This window comes from Chelonoidis abingdonii, chromosome 21 (assembly GCF_003597395.2).
Source record: "Chelonoidis abingdonii isolate Lonesome George chromosome 21, CheloAbing_2.0, whole genome shotgun sequence".
Taxonomy (NCBI): domain Eukaryota; kingdom Metazoa; phylum Chordata; order Testudines; family Testudinidae; genus Chelonoidis; species Chelonoidis abingdonii.
Window position 1 is genome coordinate 7325080 of NC_133789.1, and position 16898 is coordinate 7341977.

The 16898-nt window shown below is 59.7% G+C and overlaps 1 protein-coding gene across 2 annotated transcripts in view; it reads left to right on the forward strand.

Moving 5' to 3' along the window:
- Positions 1-16898, forward strand: part of ITGA3 (integrin subunit alpha 3) — a 42874-nt gene that overhangs the window by 22460 nt on the left and 3516 nt on the right. For both annotated transcript variants that reach the window (XM_032791505.2, XM_032791504.2), the window contains 22 exons: positions 1519-1762; positions 2321-2404; positions 3404-3611; positions 4097-4290; positions 5018-5106; positions 5503-5639; positions 6450-6536; positions 6778-6845; positions 7453-7589; positions 7921-8067; positions 8610-8707; positions 8983-9148; positions 9853-9921; positions 10287-10366; positions 10990-11067; positions 11531-11633; positions 11708-11884; positions 12252-12365; positions 12935-13048; positions 13774-13872; positions 14297-14422; positions 16151-16305. In XM_032791505.2, the coding sequence (XP_032647396.1) occupies positions 1519-1762; positions 2321-2404; positions 3404-3611; positions 4097-4290; positions 5018-5106; positions 5503-5639; positions 6450-6536; positions 6778-6845; positions 7453-7589; positions 7921-8067; positions 8610-8707; positions 8983-9148; positions 9853-9921; positions 10287-10366; positions 10990-11067; positions 11531-11633; positions 11708-11884; positions 12252-12365; positions 12935-13048; positions 13774-13872; positions 14297-14422; positions 16151-16261 (2730 nt within the window). In that variant the 3' untranslated portion in view covers positions 16262-16305. The remainder of the gene's footprint in view (positions 1-1518; positions 1763-2320; positions 2405-3403; positions 3612-4096; positions 4291-5017; positions 5107-5502; positions 5640-6449; positions 6537-6777; positions 6846-7452; positions 7590-7920; positions 8068-8609; positions 8708-8982; positions 9149-9852; positions 9922-10286; positions 10367-10989; positions 11068-11530; positions 11634-11707; positions 11885-12251; positions 12366-12934; positions 13049-13773; positions 13873-14296; positions 14423-16150; positions 16306-16898) is intronic.

The following is a 16898-nucleotide window of genomic DNA, read 5'->3' on the forward strand; positions in this document are numbered from 1 at the left end:
ACAGCAGACAGTTCCACCCAGAATGTCCCCCAACCCCGTTGGCTCCTAGGGGGCTACGGCCAGGGATCAATCTCATGAGGTAGGAAAGGAAAGGAAGGCTGGCCAGTGGTTAGGGCTTGGGAGACCAGGGGTCATGACCCTTCTCTGCCACAGACTGTTTGTGTGACCTTGGGCAAATCACTTAGCCTCCCAGGTCCTCATCTGTTTTGCTAATAGTGCTGCCCTAAGAATAAATAGACCGAAGGTGCTCAGATAACGCACTAATAGGGTCGTGTAAATACGATCGCTGGAGACTGCCAGAGCTGCTGGTCCTGGCTGGATCTCTCACTCTGTGTAACAGTGCTTAGCTTAGCTCTGCCTTGAGTGCAGGGGACTGGACTAGAAGATGGCTCGAGGTCCTTTCCAGGCCTATGAGTCTATGCCTTCGTCTGGCTGCGTGCGGGGCTTGAACCTGGGAATCGAAGTGGATGAGCTGGCACTGCTTGAGCACAAAGGGCCATGCTGGGTTACATGGATTACGTGTGCTTCCCCTTCCCTGCCCAACAGAGAGGGGAAGAAGGGTAACGCAGCTTTTGCTTCTGCCCAGGATGCATTGGGCTGAATGAGAATAACATCTGCCGTTGCACTTCTTGTTCTGCTGCAGACCAGGCATGACCGGGTCTGTGGCTGGGACCATGGGAATACAAATAATAATAGATTAATTAATTCCAAGGGCCTGGTGATTGCCATGCTCCAGGGCTCATGCTGATCGCCAGCGGGGATCAGGAAGGGATCCCACCATGCCCCATGTTACAGCATTCCTGAGTCCCGTGAGGGTTTAGGCCTTCTTCTGAGGTACTGGCCACTTGAAGAGATGATGGCCTTGACCAGAGAGTCTGATTGGATATGGCAGGAGACAGGAGGAACTCTTGGTCGGATATCTGGAGGCAGGGCGCTGGAATAGGTGGGCCACGGCTTTGGTTTGATCGGAGGTGGGGTATCAGGTTAGCTGTGCTGTTGGTTTGATCTGGTACAGTACAAAGTACGACACAGCAGAGGATGCACAAGTGCTCCAATCTGGTAGGGCAAGAGGTGGGGAACTGGGGAAGATGGACCTTGGTCTGACCTGGAGGGGCAAGAGGTGGGACATGGGGGTATATGGACTGCTGCTCTGACCAGGAGTGGCAGGACTGGGATACCGAGGTATATGGACTGCTGCTCTCCTGTCATCTGGTAGGAGGTGGGATATTAGGAGTATACAGACTGTTGCTCTCACCTGAAGTGGTATGAAGAGGGATATCGGGAGTAAACAGACCTGGAGTAACAGGAATGGGATATCAGGGTACATGGACTGCTGCTCTCCCCTGATCTGGCAGGAGGTGGAATATCTAGGTATATGGACTAGTGTAGCTGGAGGTGGCTAGCTCTGGCCCATTGGGCTGACCCAGGATACCAGCCCCTATGTGGAAGCCCCAGTGCCCTGCGAGCCCCGGACAACAGCGTGCTCGCCGCTCACCCAGTTTGCTCCTGGCTCCCCAGGCCTGCGCTCACCGATACACCAGTGTCCTGATGTCTGGCAACGAAGAACAGCATCGCATAGTGGGGAAATGCTATGTCCGCGGCAATGACCTGCAGCTGGAGCTGGCTGACGACTGGCAGACCTACCACAACGAGATGTGTAACTCTAACACCGAGGAGACTGGCATGTGCCAGATGGGCACCAGCGGCGGCTTCACCGCCAACGCCATCTACTTTGGGGCACCTGGTGCCTACAACTGGCAAGGTCCGTGCTGCCACCGGCTGCTTTGGGTCCCCCCCCCCCCCCCGGCACTACCCTTCCTTCAGCCCATCTGCCTGGACCAACACTGCCTCTCTGGGTACATCTACACCGCATGGAAGACCCACGGCACGGCTGCAGCTGGCCTGGATCAACTGACTTGGGCCGCAGGGCTGTAAAATTGCAGTGGAGACATGTGGACTCGGAGAGCCTGCAAGTGGGGAGGATCTAGCATGAGCCCAAACGTCTCCACTGTAGTTTCCCGCAGCCTGAGCCTGAGCTAGCTGATCCAGACTGAGACTCGGTGCCGCTGGGTTTTTATCAGTGTAGACGTCCCCTTGGTGTGGCCGCAGCTGCCCAAGGGATGCTCAGCTGGCCACACCATGAGTGTCGAGTGGCTCTTCTAGGGGCGGAGGGCTGGTGGGGAGGGAAAGGGGCAGGAATTGTGCCTGAGAGGCAGCACAGGTATACAGAGCAGCTGATGCTGAGGAGGGGGATGGAGAAAGATTCCTGTGCCACCTTCCTCTGGCTTGAACTATTCCGTGTTTCCCTTCTCGGCTGCAGGGACGAACTACGTGCTACAGCGAGAAAGCTGGGACCTGGTCGACTTCTCCTACCCCGACCATAAGAACGGCCACATCTACATAGGTACCTTCCGCTGCATCTGGAAGGGACGTTCCCTCCTTGCCCTCCCCAAGTAACAACGCAGGGGGCAGGGATAGCGAAGGGCAGCTCTGCCACTGTCTCCCTATCGGACCCCATGGCAAGTCAGACAGCCGCTCTGTGCCTCGGTTTCCCCAGGTGTAAACTGGCTGTCTGGTTTCTTCCTTGTTCCTACGAGGGAGTTCCCATGTGTCTGTGAGTCATGCTGCTCAGGTCCAGCCTAGCGGGGTGCGTCGCGCATCGCTATTAGCAGGTTGAGAGCCAAAGGGAAACTCAGTCCGATGCCCCTGTCCCCACAGACAGATGCTGAAATGGGAACTGGAACGGGGAAGGACCTTTAAAGCTTCCCTGACCCTCTGGGGCTGGCAGTGAAATCTCCCCCTGGGCCGGGAGGACGCTGGCGACGATCTCTCTTGTGAGGGCATTTGCAGCCTCCGTGTCATGAGCTTGCTGGGCCTCAGTCCACTTCCCAGCATCCTCAGTGCCAAACCCACTGCTGCTAATTGTCCCCTTGGCTGTCAGCCTCAGGAGGGAGGCCCAGGGCTGCCTGGCCCAGAGACAGCTCATGCCTAGGGCGGGTCCCTCTGGGTCAGGGCAAGGGGGGCAGCTTGCCCTGCTGCTAAGCAGCTTACAAGTGCACTGGTGCATCAGCTGCGGAGATCAGTCTGGTGCCTCTGACAAGCACGAAGAGCCTGATCTAAAGCCTGTTCAAGACTCCAGGGGGCTTTGGTGCTCTGGCCCACACGACCGTGTCCCCACATGGGTCCATTCAGGTTTGGGACCAGGGCTGGCGTCAGTTCTTTGTCCATGCAAAGACTCAGACTCTGGGTGATGCAGTGGTCTGTAGCTGCTAGCTAGGGTCCGTCCCAGCTGTGCGTTTGCCTGGGATCCTCTCAATCCCACCAGGTTGTGATTCCCCCTTGTCCTCCAAGTGAGGGGCCCTGCAGCTCCCAAGGCCTGACACCTGTCCCCACCACTTTCCAGGCTACACGGTCCAAGCCACCAGCGCCATCCTGCACCGGAACCAGGTGACGCTTGTCACTGGAGCTCCCCGCTACCAGCACATGGGCGCCGTGTACCTGCTGACGGACATCTCCCGCAGCACCCTGGAGAGAAGCCTGGTGCTGCCTGGGGAGCAGGTGGGCTCCTACTTCGGGAGTGCCATCGCCCTGGCGGACCTCGATAACGATGGGTGAGCTCTGAAGGCCTGGGGAGAAGTCACTGCATGATGGAGACCTGCATGGCGTTGTGATTCCATAGGCAGACCCTGGATCTCTGTAGCTTGAGGGGTGTCTCTATAGGTCATAGCTTGGGGGATCTCCATAGCCCATAGCTTTGAGGAGGTCTCTGTAGCCCTTAGCTGCGGGGGTTCTTCATAGCTTTGAGGGGGGCCCATAGCTTTGGGGGATCTCCATGGTCCATAGCTTTGAGGGGGTGTCTCTGAAGCCTGTAGCTTTGAGATGGGTCTCTGTAGTCCATAGCTGGTGGGGATCTCCATAGCTTTGAGGGGGGTGTCTGTAGCCCTTAGCTTTGAGGGGGGCCCATAGCTTTGGGGGATCTCCATGGTCCATAGCTTTGGGGGAGGGTCTCCAGAGCACTGATCGGGTCTGATCCATTGTCGTCGTCGTCATCCTTGGCCCCTGGCCCTGACCCTGCCCTTCCTATCCCCGCCGGCAGGTGGCAGGACCTGGTGATTGGGGCCCCATACTACTTCGAGCGGAAACAAGAGGTGGGCGGCGCTGTCTACGTGTACATGAATGAGGCCGGCAGCTTCCAGAACCGGCCCAGCCTGGTTCTGAAGGGACCCAGCAACTCGGCCTTCGGCTTCGCTGTGGCCAGCATCGGGGACGTCAACCAGGACGGCTTCCAGGGTACGTGGGGCTGCCCCTCCCACTTGGGGGGTTTGTGATGAGAGACCTCAGGCTCACTGGGTATCCGGGGGGCACTGCAGTGCCATGGGGTCAGGGAGTTATAAGGGTGGCTCTTGGAAGGGGTAGCTGGGAGGGTGTGTGGGGGTGTGGTTGCAGGGCTTGGAGGGCTTGGGGTATGCTTGGGATATGGGGTGGCTCTGGGGTGGGATTGAGGGACTGGTGTGTGTGTGGGGGTTGTGTGGGTATGGGGGAGCTCAGGATGTGAGGTTTGGGAGCTATGGGGTGGCTCGGGGTGATGTGAGGTTTGGGGAATTGAGGAGGTGGTTTGGGGGTATGGGTTGGCTCTGGGGTGGGATCAGGGGGGTCTGATGTGCGTGGGGTTTAGTCTGGGTGTGGGGTGGGATTGGGAGGCTGTGGGGGCTGTGTAGGGTTTACTCAGGGTATGGGGGGCGGGTGTGGGAGTTGGGGGAATGGGATGGCTCAGGGAGTCGTTTGGGGGATCCATGGAGGCGGTGTGGAGGTATGGGGTGGCACTGGGGCTGGTGTGGAGGTTGGGGGGCTGGGGTAGTGTGTGGAGTTAGGGGAATGGGTGGCTCTGGGGTGAACTGAGTTTGGGCGGGGTCATGAGTGGTGAGGATTTAGTGAGGGGGCTGGAGATGGCTTCTGTGGGGCTGGAGGAGCTGGGGTCTCTGGTGGAGCTTGTGTGACCCTTCGCCTCTCCCCATAGATATCGCCGTTGGGGCTCCCTTTGAGGGCTCTGGCAAGGTCTACATCTACCACAGCAGCTCAGGGGGGCTGGTGGCCAAGCCCCGGCAGGTAAAGGCAGGTTGCGCACCCCTTGCTCCCCCTAGGGGGCGCTTTGCAAAGGGAGAATTCCATTGGGCGGAGCCAAGTCCTGGCCAGGGAGAGAGGTTGAGGGGGGCGTCCATCTGGCACAGTCCCTCCCCCACCAGGGAAGCTTTAGCATCAGAAACAGGCTAGAAAATGCTCCCCTCCCTAATCTGTGGGTCGATGATGGATATGGGATGATCCTAGAAGGGTGCGGAGGAGCGGGAGATGGATGAGGAAAAGGCAATTGAGCTTTCCAGGCTCTTCCCACGGTCCTGTCCCAAACCCCACTGAACTGCTGGCCTGGGGTGGTGGGCGGTGGTGGTGGTGGTCCTGGAGCGGCTGTGGGTGACTGTCTTTCCTCCTCTATCCCCTGCCCTGCAGGTGATCAGCGGGGCAGAGCTGGGCCCGTCTGGCATCCAGACCTTCGGGTACTCCCTGAGTGGGGGGCTGGACGTAGATGGAAATTCCTACCCCGATCTGCTGGTGGGGAGTTTGTCAGAGCAGATAGCTCTGCTCAGGTAAGGGGGTTTGGGGTTGGGACAGGGCATACTGGCAGGGCAACCTTTCCCCTGCTGGGGTGGGTGCTATTCTGTGGCTGATCTCTGGACCCACAAGTACAGGGGGATTGTGTGGGGCTCAGCATGGGGGGGGGGCTGTGGTGGCATCAGTGGGGTTGAACCTGGGACCTTCAGCAGAGGCACCAGCTGCTCTGTTTGAACAGAAGTAGGTGTAGGTACGGGGTGGGATGGGGGGGGCTCTGAGGGTGGTGAGAAAAGACGACTCAGGATATTGCATGACTGCCCCTTACAGGCGCCAGTGGGGAGTTCGCGCTCCGTGGCCCATTCAGCCCTTGGCCAACCATCAGTCCTGACAGGGACAGGGCTGGTGCCCCAAATCCCTCCGTGCTCATGTCACCGAGGCCCCCTGACTAGACAGTGGGCCTCTTGCAGCCACTCCTGTCTTGGGCTGCGTTGAAACCAGGGGAAAGGCTCAATATCCTGCTGCCCGCTCCCTGAGCTGTCTAGCCCTGTGCCCCTAGATTTTGGGTTCCCTGAGCCGTGGAAGGGTCTTATGCTGAGAAGGAGTCATGAATGGTGTGATGAGAACGGAGAATCCCAGCCTCTTTATGGGACAGAGACTGCCCGTACCGCCCCCCAAAACCCTCCATTGTGCCCCACAAAGCCCACCCCCTGCTGGGGAGGTGGGAGCACTGACTCCTGCAGAGCAGGGTGGCGTCCGGCAGCTCCTGGTGCTGGTGGGCAGAGCTGGCAGCGGTTTCTGCTGGGAGGGAGGCTCGGCTGATCTCTTCCCTTTCTCTGCCTGCCCAGAGCTCGACCTGTGATCAACATCTTGAACAAAACCTTCATGGTGAGCCCCAGTGTGGTGGATCCGGCCAAGTGCACCCCAAACTCCTGGTAAGGGTCCCTCCCAAAACGTCATCCATGCCCCCTGATTGGCAGGACCCCTGGATGGTGCCCTGGGGCTCATGGGGCTAGCTCTGTGTGGCAAGGAAAAGCCCTGCGGTCCCTGTGCCGGTAGCATCCGTGTGGGCTGTGTGTCTGCGGCCAGAGCAAATGGGACATGTCTGAGACCCTGCCTGCAGGCTCTGCCCCATCCTGCTGCCACTGACCAGGGCCTCCTCTCTCGCCTCCGCAGCATCCAGGTGCAGATCTGCTTCTCCTACAACCAGAGTGCTGGGGACCCCAAGTACAAGGAGCAAATCAGTGAGTGGGCTGGAGAGGGAGGGGGTGTGAGACACACTGGCGAGTGTGCGCTGCAAAGTGAACTGTGGGTTGTGTGTGCACACGCCCAGTGTGAGCAATGGTGTGTGCATGTAATGGTGTATGTGTGTGTGTTGGGGAGGGGGGAACAGCAAGATGCACAGGGAAACGGCAATTGGGGGAGGGGTTCCTGGGATCCAGGGGGCTGCCCCTATAACCATTGAACTGTAGGCATGGGGGGAATGCAGCAGCAGTGGGTGTCTCCCTTGCATGCAATGGTGGGTGTGTTCATACAGGAGCACTAGTGTGTGGATGCATGCAGTGGTGTATATGTGTGTGCACATGGGCAGGTCATGCAGTGGTGAGTGTGCAAGGGTGAGTGGGTTTGCACATGAGCACTGGTGTGTGTGTTCAGTGGTGCATGTGCATGTTTGTGTACTCATGTAATGGGTGTGGGTGGGTGTGCGCTTGTAATGGTGCATGCAGTGGTGTGTGCACATGCACTTGTAATGGTGTATGTACAATGGTGCAATCTGTGTGTGCGCGTGGCCAGCGTTTGCCCTGTGTCTCCATGGGGTGTGGCTGCCCTGAATAAGCCCGTTCTCTCCAGACCTGCTGTACACGCTGGAGGCTGACAAAGACCGGCGCCCGGCCCGGGTGAGGTTTGCTGGGACGCACTCCGCTGTTTACAAGGGCATCTTCACCATGCCAGCCACCAAGTGCCATGATCTGCAGCTCCTCCTGCTGGTGAGCAGAGGGCAGCGCAGCCCGAGCTTAACACAGGGCAGCGCGGGGAGGGTGTGACTCTGTGGCAGCAGGTGATGGACAGCTGGGGCTAGCTATCCCGTGGGGTTGGGGTGTGGAGGGGCCTTGCAGGATCCGGGAATAAAGACCCAAGGGAGGGCAGGGTCTGGCAGCAGAAAAGCCAAGAACCCCCTGACAAAATCAGGACTCAGCGTGCATGGGGGGGCCTGGAGGATCCAGTCCCCAGGGAGCCCCAGTTGCTGGGTCTGTTCTGTGCTGGCTGGGGTGGGATAGCCGTTATCGCCGGCAATGAAACCCGCCGTCCTTCCTGCAGGAGAACATCCGGGACAAGCTGCATCCCATAGCACTGCACATGAGCTACGCCCTGGAGGAGAAGGCCAGGCGCTTCCAGCTGGGTCCCCGCTCCCTCAACGCCTTCCCCGTCCTGAATGAGGATCAGCCCCGGGAGAACCACACTGAGGTGGGACGGACCTGCCGAGCGATGGGGAAGGGAGGGAGCTGGGCCGGGCCTAGGGGAATGGCCCCTATGCAGCGCCTGCTAAGCAGGGGGGAGCCAGGACTCCTGGGTTCCATTCCCAGCTGTGGCACTGCCTCTGTGTGGATGGGGTCTGAGCAGGGGACTGGGAGCCAGGACTCCTGGGTTCCATTCCTGGCTCTGACACTGGCTCCATGTGAATAGGAGACAAGCGTCAGCTGCTTAGGTATAACCGACCTGCCTCCAAGTCTCTGAGGCCCTGCCCTGCTATAGGGAGGTTTCTAATGGAAACATGTTTCTATAATTCACACTAGCACTAGGGTGTGCCACATCCCTGCCAGTAGCTGGGACAGCGACAGGATAACAGCCTACTGCTGCCGCTGGGTGGTCGACTGCTTCCCTCAGCTCAAGTGGCGAACGCCCCGGGCTTTAATGCTGACGGTCTTGGGGTCAGAGCCTGCCGAGCAGGGTGGGTTGCCCTGTGCTGGTTCGGGGCAGCGCGAGTGAATGACCAATGCCGTTGTCAGATTAACTTCCAGAAAGAATGCGGCCTGGACAACAAGTGTAACAGCAACCTGCAGCTGCAGTGCGCCTTCGTCAACGAGAAGAACCAGCCGCTGCCCCGGTGAGAGAAGGGCAGAGCCTGTCCTGGCACCATGCCCCCTTCCCGGGCATGCAGAGCCAGATCATGGGGGGAGCTGCCTCTGCCTAAGCGGCCCCTTACCTGCCCACTGGGGGAGAGCATCCCTGCCTGGGCCCTGCCTGCTGCGGGGTGGTGGGGGTGGGGGCTCTTTCCACGTGGGACCCAGAGAAGTTCTCCTCTTGTAGGGGGTTTGTCACCCCCTGCCCGTGTGGTGGCTGATGCCCCCCATGCTGAGCGTGGTCCCTTCTCTGGCGCAGGCTGAACGGGACCCAGGTGCTGCAGTACAGCCGAGACGTCAGGAAGCTGCACCTGAGCATCAATGTCACCAACACCCCCTCGACGGGCACCAACGGCGAGGACGCCCACGAGGCCCTGCTCAACATCACCGTGCCCCCCGCCCTGCTGCCCTCCTCCGTCCGGCCCGTAAGGAACCCCCTTCCCCTGCTGCCCACCCCGCCTGGTCCGCACTCTTTGAGGGACACTCCCCGCCCGCCATGGCATCCTCCATCCAGCCCCCTTCCTCTTTGCCAACCCCCTCCTGCTTCCTCCTCTGCCCTTACCCCCCATTGCCAGCCGTCCACCCAGCCCTGCAGGTGGAGGAGCCCTCTGTCTGTGCGTCTGAGCCCCAGGTCACTATTTTATCCCGGTTTAAAGCCCGTGGGGAGGGCAGGAGGGACACGGCTTGTGCCCACCTCTGAGAGGTGCCATGCTCCATCAGGGCTGGCGAGGGGCACCCGGTCGACGTGCAGCCAGTTATTGCGGTGGGGGGCGGGGGGGTAGGCAGACAGCCTGGAGGCCAAAGCCCTGGCTATGGGCTTAGGGGTGGGATATGGGGCTGGCTTTTCCTTCTCTCAGTGCCCTGCTCCCAGGATGGGGAAGGGGGCACCCTCGGGGGTGGTGGGTATCAAGGTCCAGGGATGGCCCCCAGGCATGTCCTGCTCCCAGATGGGGCAGCTGCTTCTCAGGTAGAGGTGGGTGGCTGGGGGCAGGCGTGTCTTTCTGGGCTGGGGGAGTGGCAGGGCGCAGGGACAGGGCAGGAGGCGCTCGGATGGGGCATGAGGAGGTGTCTCTGTGGCGGGGCTGGGCTCATGAGCCGAGCTGATGGTGACGCCCCCTTCTCCCCACAGAGTGGCGCCTGCACCTTTGAGGAGACGGTGCTGTGTGACCTGGGAAACCCCTTCAAGAAGAACCAGAGGGTGAGCGCCGTCTGGCCCCACATGCCCCGGCTCAGAGGGCAGGGTCCCGTGGGGGTGGGGCAGGGGGCACCACCAAGTGGGGCAGCTTATGGGGCTAGGATAAGAAGCCTCAGAGGTGGGGGGAGGCATGGCAGCCTTTGGGCACCCACCACCTTGGAACTCCTGCAGCGTGGGTGGGGTTGGGTGCCAGGTGTCCACGGCCCCCATGGTGGGGATTTCAATGTGATCTGAGCTTCCCCCACCCCAGGGGTCTGTGGCAGGGGGTTGGGGGTGCCTGCCAATGGGGTCAGCCTGGTTGGTAAAGCCTGTGCCAGGAACAGCTCCACAGGGACCTGGCCTTGAGTGCTGTGGCCCCTCTGTTGCAGGCAGAGCTGATCATCACCTTCGAAGCCATTAACATCACCCTGGAGACCCGCGAGGTCATGGCCCAGCTCCAGCTCTCCACGTGAGTCCCCTGGAGGTGTGCGGAGGGTGGGGGTCCATCTGCAAGGGGGAGGGTTGTTGGATGAGTGAGTTGAAGCAGCTCAGCTGGCAGGAGAGAAAACAGGAAGCAAGGCCAGGCTTTTCCATAGTGCCCCCCAACCCTGCAGCACTTTGCCATGGAAAGGCAGCCACCTCTGGGGGGGAACGGGGCAGGTAATTAACAGCGCGTAGCAACGTTACGCAGCAGTCTCGGAAAGGAAACGAAAGCAAGTGCTATAGCCAGGTGACACTGCGGGCCAGGTGGACTGCAGCACCCTGAGTTATGCCGGGACACCGGGGCATCCAGAATACCATGGGGCCTTTAATGAGCACCGGAAGTCAGGACCAACTTGGAAAAATAGCACCTGCAGCGCCCCCTATCTCTGTGCTGGGGAGTTGGAGTCACCCACACCATTCCCTGCATGGCCATGCCCCCTAGCGCTGCTCTGGGGGTCAGCATTGGCTCAGGGCAGAGAGCGTCCCCTACAGACCCTGAGGCTCATGGGGTCTGGCTGAAGAACCTCGTGTGTGTCTGGATCTCTGCTCCAGGGCAGGGAGCGAGGTACAAAGGGCCCCTGTAATGTTATTTCGGCCCTGTCTCGGCAGGCTGAGTTACCAGGAGGATCTGCAGCCAGTGTGGGCTGAGCTGCTCGTGGACTACACCGTCCAGGCGTCTCTCACCATGTGCGTATCTCTGGGGCTCACGCCCGCCTTGGTTCAGCGGGTTCCTGGGTCCCCGAATTCCAGCCCCCGGGAGGCGCCTCTGTCTCCAGCGAGAACTGGAGTGTGAATTGGGGTTCTGGGCCCAACAGCTCACCCTGCTCAGGGACTGGCGCCCCATAAGGAGGCTGGGCAGGGGTTGGCTGCATCCCACTGATGAAGAGACCCGACTGCATGTGTATCCCCAGACAGTGCTTCCATCTGCCCAGCCTGGGATGCTCCTGGGTCTAGGCCCTCCATGCCCAGCTTGGGCCCCCCCAGGCTCCCCCAGCCCAGCCCCAGGCTCCCCCAGCCCAGCCTGCCACTTCCAGCTCTGAGCCTAGTCCATGCTCATCCCAGCAACTCCCCACTGCCCATTGTGTGCCCATTTCCCCTGCCCGGTCTCCCTGTCTGCCCCGCTGACCCCAGCTGCTCTCCTCCCTGGCAGGACATCCCGGCCCCTCCAGACATCCTTCAGCGGGAAGGTGATGGGGGAGTCAGCCATGAAGAGTGAGCTGGATGTGGGGAGCCCAGTCAGGTTCGATTTCCAGGTATGGAGGCTCCCGATGGGGCAGGGCCGGGGGAGATGGTGGCAGCCACATCCCAACTGGGCTTTGTGTTGCAGGTGAGCACCAAGGGGGAGTCCCTGGGCTCGCTGGGCACCATTGTCCTGGGCTTTGAGTGGCCCTACGAAATCCACAACGGCAAATGGCTGCTGTACCCCACGGAGATCCTCGTGAGCGGCAAAGGGAGCTGGCGCTGCCGGCCACCGGGGGGCATCATCAACCCCCTCAACCTCACCGTGAGTCAGGCCCTGCAGCCCGGCGGCCCCTGCCCTCTCCCTCGCCTGTCAATCCTCTTCTCTGGCTCGCCCTGCCCTGCCCTGCCTCTCCCCACCCTGCAGCTGCACTTCGCAGCACTGCTATGCCACCCACCGCCCCCTGGGAGCAGCGCCCTCCCAGAGCCCTGATTCTGCCCTGGAGACCTCTGGGGAGGGAGTCAGGCTAGTGGTTCTTGTGTCCTCTGCCCCGGAGAGGTGGGGGGCCAGGTAAGGGGTCACCAACCCGTGCGCCCTCTGCCCTGCCCTGCGTCCTCAGGTATGGGAGAGTGCTCAGCCCTCCATGAAGTGCAGAGCCCGGAGGAGTGTAACCAGCTCGCTTCCTTTCCAGCTCCTGGACGGTGGCACCTCCGCCCGGCAGAAGCGCGACCTGGAGGGGGCGCTGCAGGCCAACCCCCCCATCATCCTTGCCGCCTCCAAGAAAGCCAAGTCGGAAACGCTGCTGGTGAGCGCTGGTCTCGTGGCAGCTTCAGCCTGGCCCGGGAGAAGAGCTGGGGTCCCTGGTAGCATCTCGCTATTCACAAACCCAGCACGATCCGTACCCTGTCCTTCACGCACCCCAACTCCAGAGACAATGACTGTGGGATAGACCCCAACTGTGTCCGCTCAGGACCCCAAGAGCTCAGGGGGAATCTCTGCTAGCTGGTGGCGGTGTGAGGCCTATGGCATGTGGTTGAGTAGTTCTGATTGTGCCCACTAGAGGGCAGTTGTCTCCCACAGCCTGTTGCATGGGGTACAGTGGGGTGGTGCCCAAGAGTGTCAGCTGATCAGGGCTGTAACTGACCGATGTTCTGCGTGTGTTGTTGGGGTGTAACCATCCAGCACTGATGATTCATTTCAGAAACTCTCCCACCCCAACGTGTCTTCACAAGCTCCTAGCCCAACCTTGAGAGGGCGTTACTGGCTGGGTGGGCTGCTCTGGCACAGAGACGCTTCCCCTTGGGAAGACCCTCTTATGTACATCTGCCTGGACCCGCCCACTAACATGCCAGATCTTTTGTTTCCTGCCCCCAGAGCTGCTCCAAGGGGACGTCCCGCTGCATCTGGTTCCAGTGCCCCATCCGGGACGCCAGGCACACAACGAATGTCAGTGTCCGAGCACGGGTGTGGAACAGCACCTTCATCGAGGTCAGCACCAAGCTGCCCGGGGTGCCCTGGGAGGGCAGATTTTATCAACGGGGGCAGGAATCGGTGATGAGATATTTAAAATTCATGACAGACGTAGTCACGCTAAGCACAATTAGTCGGTGGAACTCACTGCCCCAAGATAAAATTGGATCTCGCACTATCAGGATGAGACCATGGTGGCGGGCAGATTCCTCCACCTCTGCCCACTGCAGGGGTTTCTTGGTCTGGCTTTGGTGCTGGCTGCTATCAGAGACGGGATACTGGGATGGATGGTTGGTCCGGCACTGCCTGGGTTCCTGTGGAGCCAGACCCCTCTAGGCTGCTGGCTGGGACCTGATGAAGGGTAGGCAGTGACCAGACAATTGCATGCAATGAGTTGGGAGGTCTCAGCTGGGTTCCCAGTGTCAATGGCTACTCCTCCATCCCATCCTCCAGCAGGCATCATTTGTCCCCATTCCCAGCAATCTCTGCAGCGGGGCCAAGGGCAGAATGAGCCACAAGGGCTGTCTCGCCTGGGGTTGGCCCCTGGGGGAAGCTTGGCCAGGCAGTACCTGCTCTAAGGATGACGCTGGGCCTGCAGGGCCGTGGGGGTTCATCCCCCCCAAGGTGTGGGGGAGGGATGGATGCGGGGGGTGACTGTGTTTAAAGCGGAGATACACACTCCTGGCCCAGGTTACAAGCTGCCCCATTTCCCCCTCCCCCTCTTGTCCCCCTGGGCTGTGCAGGAGTTCAGTGACTTCGACCGTGTCAAGGTGACAGGACTGGCGACACTGTTCCTCAAGACAAACGTCCCCACCGTCAACATGAAGAACCACACGGTGCAGGTGAGTCAGCCCGGATTGCTCCCTTCTCTGGGTGCAGGGCGTGTGTTTGCCTGCTCTTCTCTCCAGCACCTCCGGCTGGACGTGGCTGGCACTGGAGTAGCGGGAATTCCCCCTGCTCATAGCCAGCACTTCCCCCACAGTGCCTCCTGCTGGGAGAGGCTGGAACTGGAGTAGCTGGGAGCTCCCCCTGCCCATAGCCGTGCTTTGCGCCATCTCCCACAGTGCCTCCTGCTGGGAGAGGCTGGGACTGCAGTAGCTGGGAGTCCCCCCGCCTCCATAGCCAGGTCTCCTGCACCATCCCCAACAGTGCCTCCTGCTGGGAGAGGCTGGGACTAAAATAGCTGGGAGCTCCCACACCCCCAGCCAGGTGCACAGTTGCATAGCTTCCGTCCCATCCTGTCTGTTCATTGTGTTTGGCCCCCAGTTCTTTGTGGACATCGACTCGGAGCTGGTCGAGGAGCAGCCAGCGGAGATCGAGCTGTGGCTGGTGCTTGTGGCAGTAGGGGCAGGGCTGCTGCTGCTGGGGCTGATCATCCTGCTGCTGTGGAAGGTGAGAGGGGCTGCGATTCCCTTCAGAGCAGAGAGTGGGGGTGAGGGACTCCTGCTCTCTGTCTAGGATGATACGAGAGCCGCTGGGAGTAAGTGATGGAGTTGTGGAAACCGTGCTGAGACCTGGCATGCTCAAGACACTGGTAGACCGTGAGCCCTGCAATCCGGTGACTACATCTGTAATGCATTTCAGTGTCCCCAATTGCAGCACTGCGAGGGTCTTTAGAAAGCTGCTTCTCAAGAGATTCTCAGCCTAGAGAGGGTCAAGCTGGGCTGGCGACCCCGCAGCCTTTCATCGTGAAGGGTCCCGAAGTACTTTGCAGACGACACACCGAGATCTCTTCACCTGTCACAGAGATGCAGCCACCTCTGGGGTGGAGCATGGCCGCTGTTTAACAGCACACGGCTAGGATGCAGAAGAGCATCAGAAGGGGATTTAGGGAGACTGACTGTAATTACCCCACGTGGAATGGGGTTAATGCCCCACTTCTATGAGGCGTCGTGGAATGATCGATAGTTGGGAACCTTGGGTTTATGCCAGGGCGTGGCTGAGTGAGAACAGCGCCCCCTATTGAATCATCAGCATCACTCCCTGCAGCAGCATCTGAGCTCTTCCTCGGAGCTGTCCGTGCCACCCCTGCTTAGCTTGACTGGGTTCTAGCAAATCGGGATAAAATGCCATTTTGGGGGTGAGGCTGAGGAAGTTTTGGGCTTCTCTCAACCTCTGCTGTCTCTGGGGCTTGTCCATCAGTAGTTTGGAGCAGGGATCAACACAAGCCTCCCCTGGGACCTGGTGAGCTGTGTAAATACCCCCGTGGGATTGCACATCTGGTGTTCTGGCTGTATTGTTTAAATACCGTTCCGCTCTGGAAAGTGATTTCTCCTCTCTTGGGGATCGCTGCTGACTGCTTCGCAAGATAGCAGCCCTGATTCTGGGCAGCAGAGAGGAGCTAGAAACCCCAGACATCACCCCAACTTGGGGAATCCCCCAACACTGCTGCCCTGTGCTCCTCCCAGCACTAGAATATGCTAGGTACGTGCTCCAGGGATGGTCGGGGTGTGGCTGCATTGCTCTGAGTTCCAGCTGGTCTCAACTACACGATGGTCCCTTGGGGTGTAAATTAGAGCTGTCCCCTAGGCGACTCTACCTTATCCCACCAGCCCCAAAATCCTGGAGGTTAAAATGTGGTGTAAAGCCACCTTTGTTTCCACTCTCACCCCACTGGACTGCTCCAAATTCGGAGGGGGGGGGGCACTGGGGAAGACCCCTCCTAACCCTGCAAGCACCACCTGGGGATCTGAGAGTCAAGCTAGTTTTTTCCTCTTCAGTTCCACAGTAGAGACTTAATTGATGATGTATGATCTGGAATAGAATCCGGATTGCTGCTTCCGCTCCACTAGGCTAGCAGGAGCAAACGGGTATTTCTGGCGTCACGGGGGAGCGGATCAGGTGAGTCAGAAGGGGCCATCTCTCAGAGCAGGGATCAGTTGAGCTTGTTCAGTAGGAAGCCGAAAAGACCCTGCTGATTAGGAAGTACATCCGTATCCCTAACCTACCTCCTCCGTCCGGCCCTGCTCCGCAGGGCTCCCAAAGCCCTTTATAAATCGATACCCACAGAGATCAGCCCGTCTGCCACTGAGAAGCAGCCACCTCTGGGCAGGAACGTTTCCTCCCAAGGGATTTCCCGCCGCCCGTTGCCCCTGACCGGTGTCACCTGCTTCCTCGTAGTGCGGCTTCTTCCGGAGGGCGAGCACCCGCGCCATGTACGAGGCGAAGGGCCAGAAAGCGGAGATGAAGATCCAGCCGTCTGAAACGGAGCGGCTGACCGATGACTACTAGCTCAGGGCTGCCCCTTTGCCCTGAGAGCCCACTCCATCCTCTTGGTAATGAGCGAGGGGCGGGGCAACACGCAAAGGGGAGGGGCCTATGGGATATTGACTTCTCACTTCCTCCCTGTCTGTCCTGCCTTCTCCTATTAACCCTTTCCCTGTCTGGGCTGCATGTCTCCATTGAGGGGCCCACTGACTTTCCACTCAGTCTGTGTGTGTGTGGTCTGGTCTGATACAGTCGCAGCCAGGGAGCAAATTGACTGCTCTTTCATTGGCACTCCCCTACCCCTAATCCCCCTCTGCTTTTCTGTGTGTGTGTGTGTGTGTGTGTCCCTGCTGTTCGCTGTTCCACTTGGTTGGAGCCTGTGTGTATGTGTGAGTGTGTGTGTGTGTCCCTGCTGTTCGCTGTTCCACTTGGTTGGAGCCTGTGTGTGTGTGTGTGTGCGTGTGTGTCCCCCTGCTGTTCGCTGTTCCACTTGGTTGGAGCCTCTGTGTGTGTGTGTGTGTGTGTGTGTGTGTGTGTCCCTGCTGTTCGCTGTTCCACTTGGTTGGAGCCAACCCGCGTTTGCCATTGTCTCACTCTTAGCTAGCTCGGGATCTGCCCCAAGGGCCCTGCTGTATAAGCCCTGATGGTGCAAAAGAGGAGT